We start from the raw sequence: 6,042 nt of genomic DNA, 5'->3' as shown, positions 1-6,042 counted from the left end.
CGGGGCTCTCCGATTAGGGCGCGCGGCTGGCTGGCTGGCTGGCGAAGGAGCAGGTGGGGAGGAGGCGGGGACGGCGGCGGCGCTCTGCTGGAAGGGCGCCCGAGATTATTGGGGGGGCTGAGCCCCCCAAAAAATTTTTTTGAGGGGGCTCGAGCCCCCTCAGGCCCCATGGAGTCGGCGCCTATGTATATGGTAATTTATGGACCTCATACGTCCATACAAAATACAAAACACTGTTGCTGTATGTAGGTTTTATTTTATTTGTTTTTCATCTTATATTTTGGAAATGTACATCCAGGGGTTTTTTTCCTTTAATTATTTTGGGGGGGTCCCCAACAGAGTGGGGCACTAAGCTATAGCTTGTTTAGCTTATACATAAATCCGGCACTGCAGCTGTGCATATACAAAAGCTGGAGACGGCGGCACGTTTCCCTGCTTATTTAACACGGGCTATAACGGAGGATTTTGCGCCTGTGGCACAAGACACCGCCCCCCACCCTATGTTTCTGCGGTGAGGCTTGCAAATCGACCCCGCACAGAGCTCAGGCCCCGTCCCGCGTTAGGCCTCAGCCCTCTCGCCACCGCTGGGTGGTGGTAGAGCTCCGCTCCGCCGCTCGGGGAGCCAGGCAGGCAGTTAAGCGAGCAGCTGCTGCCGTCGCCTCCGCCGCCGCCTCCTCCTGCCGCCCCCAGCCATGGCCGACGTGGAGGACGGGGACGAGCCAGGTGTCTCGGCTCCTCACGCGGGTTTCTCGGGCTCGAAGTCGGGCGGCGTCGACAAGATGTTCTCGCTGAAGAAGTGGAACGCCGTGGCCATGTGGAGCTGGGACGTCGAGTGCGACACCTGCGCCATCTGCCGGGTGCAGGTCATGGGTAAGACGAGAGAGCGGCGAAAGCCGGGCCCCGGAACAAAGGCCTCACACCGGCGACAGCGGCGGCCTCCTCCGTCCTCTCTCAGGCGCCCTGGGCGGGCTTGGGCCGGGCTAGGCCTCGTCTCCTCCCCGTGAGGGGTTCCTGAAGTGTCTCTTCTCACCCCCCCCCCGCCCGGGCAATATTAGTGTTTTATTTTCTCGTGTTTTTTGCGAAGGCCGCAGGGCGCCGGCGTTTCCTCCCCCCCCCCCGTTAGGATGGAGGGGGAACGGGCCTTTTTGTCTGCTGCTTCAGGAAGACCTGCCGACGCTACCGGCAACTAAACTGTGCCTAACCATGGGCCTTGATGAGATAAGGCCTGCCCTGCGCCCCTTCCCCACCCTTGGGCCAGAGGAGAGGCTCCTGGCTGCTTTCCTATGCTCAAGTATGGGGCCTTCCCCCTGAGCATCTAGGCCGCTGTAGACAACGAGAGACCTAAAATAAAAATAGTTGGGAGCATGTCTATTCTTTGTTTTAAAGAGAAGAACATGCTGCTTGCTCCTTTTCGATCCTAACACAGCCATAGGATTCCGAGGTCCTAACTGAGGAAGCAAACCACCACCACTGCCTTCCCTCTTTTTCATAAGACTCTCTGGATAGACTCGATGATTCTGTTCAGGATAAGATTATGAAAGGTTATGCCTGGACGTTAACAAGTCTTTCATGTATTCACTTCAGAAGATATCACCATGGGAATGCAGTAAGATTTGTTACAATGTGCATACCCATGAGTAAGCTTGTGCAAAATAAATGAATTGGCTGGTTTTCCCATTTGGTAACCAAATATCGCCCTTATGAACTGTACATATAACTAGAGCAGATCCTATATCCTATCCTTCAGTGCATTTTTACAAGTCCTTTTTTCTATTTGCTGTTGTTCCTGAAGATATATGTGATTTAATGTGTCTGTAATAAAAGGATGCTGTCTCTGACTTTGAGCATCACTATATGTAGGATGCTTTCTTAGTGCTGTATCCGTTTTCATGGTGGCACATCCCACTCCCTTTCTGGCCTGAGGGAAGCACTGGTAAAGCTAAGCTTTCTCTGTGACCAGTGTTGATGGACAATTGGCTCCCTAAATTGGTAGTATGCCCATTCATATTTTCACCAGAAGCAGTATTAATTTTTCTTTTATAATATGTATGCTTAAATTACACATCTGGGTGACAGCAATGAAACCCTGTGGAGTTGTTTCCAAAATGTTTACGAATAGATACCTCCAGTTACATTTTCTTCCATTTGAGGTGTTTTTGTAATAACCACAGAAGTAACAATGTGGCTGTGTTTGGGGGCCAATTTCCCAAAGCAGTCCAGTGTACCTTACACAGAGGCATACTGTCAGCACGGACTAGATCATAGATTTGTAGAGTTGGAGGGTGTCAAGAGGATCATTTAGTTCAATCCCCTCCGCCAATGCAGGAATTTTTAGGGGGCTCCTGGGGCTCAAATCCTCAACCCTGAGATTAAGCGTTTCATTCTCTACCAACTGAGCTAACTCGGTGTATATGCTCCAGGGCATTCTTCTAAGAAGTGATGTGTTAGGCAGAGGAATTACTGCACAGTGAATTAATTTACTACTGGATTGTTCACTACATTTCTCCACATAGTCCTTCAGACAAAGATGAGATCACAAAGAAAGCAAACTATTAATTATCAGTGTGAACCCTAAATTTTCTAAAGTAAGTTGGAAGAGCCAAGCTTTTGTGGTGTGGAAGTGGCTGAGTTAGTGGAAGTTCGTGTATTAGGGTAAGTTTTAGATTAATGATCTTGAGGTGCTTAGATTACATGACACAGTATGCACGCACCATTAAATGTTTCCCAGTGACTGTAGATGCTTTGGAAACACACTTTTCAGAGCTGCTTTCAGAACATCATACTTAGTCTTGTCCTTGTTTACATCTAGATGCCTGCCTTAGATGTCAAGCTGAAAACAAACAAGAAGATTGTGTTGGTATGTTGTGATTTCATTCTCTTGTTATTCAACCAAAGGCTTTTTCTTAGTGGGGTGCTTTTTAAAGTTTCAGCTAAATAGCTCATATTTTTGTGCAATAAAATTCAGGAAAGCTTCATTAATGTAAAATGACATACATTTGTATAAAATACTTGGCCATAGGAAATCTGCAATTTGTCTTTTATGTATGGGTATGTAGCCATGAAATACTAGTTACATAAGCTAAAACATTTGATTTGGTGAGGTCTGTTGTATCTTCAGGCATTTTTCATAAAAATGGTTTGTTGAAAGAAATCTTGGGATCTTAAAACAAACAAAAAATTGGTTTCACAACTTACTTTTACTTGCTGATTTTGAGGTTTCAAGGGTGCTGTTTTTGTATTGTGCTTTTTATTAAAATGGGCATTAAAAAGTTGAATTCTTACCACCACTTATTTGTATGTATTCCAGACTGATTTTTCTTTTAAAATACTGTAGATGTAGAAAGTACTGAGTCTGATATTTTGCACTTAAGCACATGGTAATTTTTGTAGCAAAGCACTATCAACTGCTAAAATGCATTAACCAAGAACATGAAAAGTGGTGCTGGGTTGAAATCTTCACATAGAAGAAATTTGCAATACTTATTTTTAACATAAAAATGTATACCTCAGCTTTTAAAAGCAAATAGTGCAGGTTCTGCCTGGTATTCTGGAAGTATATTTTGGATGGTCTCCACACAATAATAATAGCTTTTGGTGCTGATAGCGAAATCTGTAAAAGTGAAGTATTTGAGTAAGAAATGCTAATAAGCTTAGACAACAATTCTTCATGTGCTGTAAAGTCTTAAGGCTGCTTTGAACTACTTTGGCACACCCAAATTCTCACATGCTCAGTCAGACTCTTGGCTTCCTTTCCTTGAACAAGTAGATTTATCCCACCATTCCAAGGCCATATCCCAAACCATTCTGTGTCATTCTGGATGGCATGAACGCCTGCTGTTCAAGAAAAAAAGGTATTTCATTATATCTGGAAGACACTGCTTTGGAGCATAGGGAAAAAGAAAGTGCACCCTCTTTGAATTATGTGGTTTTACATATGAAGACATAATAACAATCGTCTGTTCCTTAGCTGGTCTTAAAATTAAATAAATGCAATCTCAGATGAAATGGAAAAGCTATGTGTGTAAAACTAAGTACACCTAATGATGTACTTCAATTGCTTGTAGAACTACCTTTAGCAGCAATAACTTGAAATAATCATTTTCTGTAGGGCTTTATCAGTCTCACATCATTGCAGAGGAATTTTGGTCCATTCTTCTTTCTTAAGGTCCAGCACAGCATTTCACTTATGTTGAGGTCTGGACTTTGACTGGGCCATTGCAACACCTTGATTCTTTTATTTTTCAGCCATTCTGTTGTAGATTTGCTGGTGTGCTTAGGATCCTTGTCCTGTTACATGACCCAATTTCAGCCAAGCTTCAGCTGTCAGGCAGATGGCCTCACATTTGACTGTAGAATACTTTGGTATACAGAGGAGTTCATGGTTGACTCAGTGACTGCAATGTTTCCAAGTCCTGCAAAACAAGTAGCTGCAAAACAAGCCCAAAACATCACCCTTCCACCACCGTGCTTGACAGTTGGTATGAGGTGCTTGTGATGATATGCTCTGTTTGGTTTCCACCAAATGTGGCACTGTGCATTGTGGCCAAACATCTCCACTTTGGTCTGGTCTGGCCAAAGGACATTGTTCCAGAAATCTTGTGGTTTGTTCAGATGCAACTTTGCAAACCTAATCCGTGCTGCCATGTTCTTTTTGGAGAGAACAGGCTTTCTCCTGGCAACCCTTTCAAACCAACCATACTTGTTCCTTCTTTTTCTAATTGTACTGTCATGAACTTTAATATTTAACATGCGGAGGCCTGTAGGGCCTGAGATATAACTCTTGGGGTTTTTTGCAATTTCTCTGAGCATTGCAGGGTCTGACCTTGGGGTAAATTTGCTGAGACATCCACTCATGGGAAGATTGGCAACTGTCTTGAATGTTTTCCACTTTTGAGTAATCTTTCTCACCGTAGAATGATAGACTTAAAATTGGTTGGAGATGGCCTTAGAACCCTTCCCAGTTTCATGGGCAGCAGCACTTGCTTCTCTAAGAGCATTGTGTCATCTTTCCTCCTTGGCATTGTGTTATAACACACCTGAATGCTCCAGACCAGCAAACTGCTAAAACGTTGGCTTTCATAGAGGTGGGCACACTTACTGATGATCAATTAAGTGAGCATTTGATTAGCAGCACCTGTCTGCTACTTGGCCTCTTAAGTTCTATGGAAGCAGTAAGGGTGTACTTAGTTTTTCACACATGTTTTCTCCATTTTGGCTTTATTTATGTTAAATAAATCAGGACATGGTGTGATATGTCATGTGTATGACATATCTGAAGTTGTATTTACCTAATTTTAAGACCTGCTAAGGAACAGATGGTTGTTATTACATGTTCATATGTAAAACCACTGAATTCAAAGAGGGTCGCTTTGTTTTTCCCATGACTGTACAGTTGTTTACAAAAAGCAGAGTCCTACAGCAATACTGAATATATATTGAGATAAATGCTAGCACTTTGTATTCGTTCTAACCATTTCTAACTTGCTTAGTTTTCTTCTTCTTTTTCTTTCAGTGGTCTGGGGAGAGTGTAATCATTCCTTCCACAACTGCTGCATGTCACTGTGGGTGAAACAGAACAACCGCTGCCCCCTCTGCCAACAGGACTGGGTGGTTCAGAGAATAGGCAAATAAAAGCACTGGCAGTTCTTCTTTGAACTTCTTTGGAATGATATGCAACCAAAGGCATATTCCCCCATGAACAAGGGGAGCATTCACGACATGGGAGAGTCCATTTTATTTATTTAGGTTTTATGGAGTTGGATTTGAAATCTTTGTGTTGGTCTGTGGGATCAGCGTGGTTTCATCAAAAAAGTTAGATACACAGCGTTGAAGAATGTATCTGAACATTTAGTGTGAACTCTGTACATTTGTTTAGGAATGCTTTGGAACTTATGAGGCCCACAGTTATCTATGTTCAAAGCAGTTCCAGCTAGAAATGCCACTTATTTTTGTCTGAACTGAGGAATTCAACTGAAATAAATAGTTGTTGGCGATGCATTTGTTTTTGCTTTTTTGCTTTCTTTCATTATGATAAAATATTTC

At 43.4% G+C, this 6,042-nt stretch overlaps 1 protein-coding gene across 3 annotated transcripts; it reads left to right on the top strand.

Annotated features, from left to right (window-relative positions):
* Positions 1-370: 370 nt before the first annotated feature.
* On the top strand, positions 371-5,997 carry RNF7 (ring finger protein 7). Of its 3 annotated transcripts, none has more exons than XM_081190724.1 (3): positions 371-1,000; positions 2,810-2,857; positions 5,513-5,997. In XM_081190724.1, exons 1-2 carry the CDS (start codon positions 693-695, stop codon positions 2,820-2,822), a joined length of 321 nt encoding a protein of 106 aa, XP_081046850.1. In that variant the 5' UTR covers positions 371-692; the 3' UTR covers positions 2,823-2,857; positions 5,513-5,997. The 3 variants fall into 3 exon arrangements, with proteins under 3 accessions (XP_081046850.1, XP_081046851.1, XP_081046849.1); XM_081190725.1 differs by having other exon boundaries at positions 513-863; XM_081190723.1 differs by having other exon boundaries at positions 598-870.
* Positions 5,998-6,042: the final 45 nt, after the last annotated feature.

The sequence above is a fragment of the Podarcis bocagei genome, assembly GCF_964188305.1.
Source record: "Podarcis bocagei genome assembly, chromosome: 4".
Classification (NCBI taxonomy): domain Eukaryota; kingdom Metazoa; phylum Chordata; class Lepidosauria; order Squamata; family Lacertidae; genus Podarcis; species Podarcis bocagei.
Note: the sequence above shows the minus strand (reverse complement) of the source record. Positions and strands in the feature narration are given on the sequence as shown.

What these genes read in the sequence shown, in the direction of transcription:
- RNF7 (XM_081190723.1), top strand. Translation starts at nt 693, where the DNA reads ATGGCCGACGTGGAGGACGGGGACGAGCCAGGTGTCTCGGCTCCTCAC. An exon ending in CTGCCGGGTGCAGGTCATGG is followed by an intron (nt 871 to 2,809) that starts GTAAGACGAGAG and finishes GTTTACATCTAG; the next exon opens with ATGCCTGCCTTAGATGTCAA. An exon ending in CAAACAAGAAGATTGTGTTG is followed by an intron (nt 2,858 to 5,512) that starts GTATGTTGTGAT and finishes TTTTTCTTTCAG; the next exon opens with TGGTCTGGGGAGAGTGTAAT.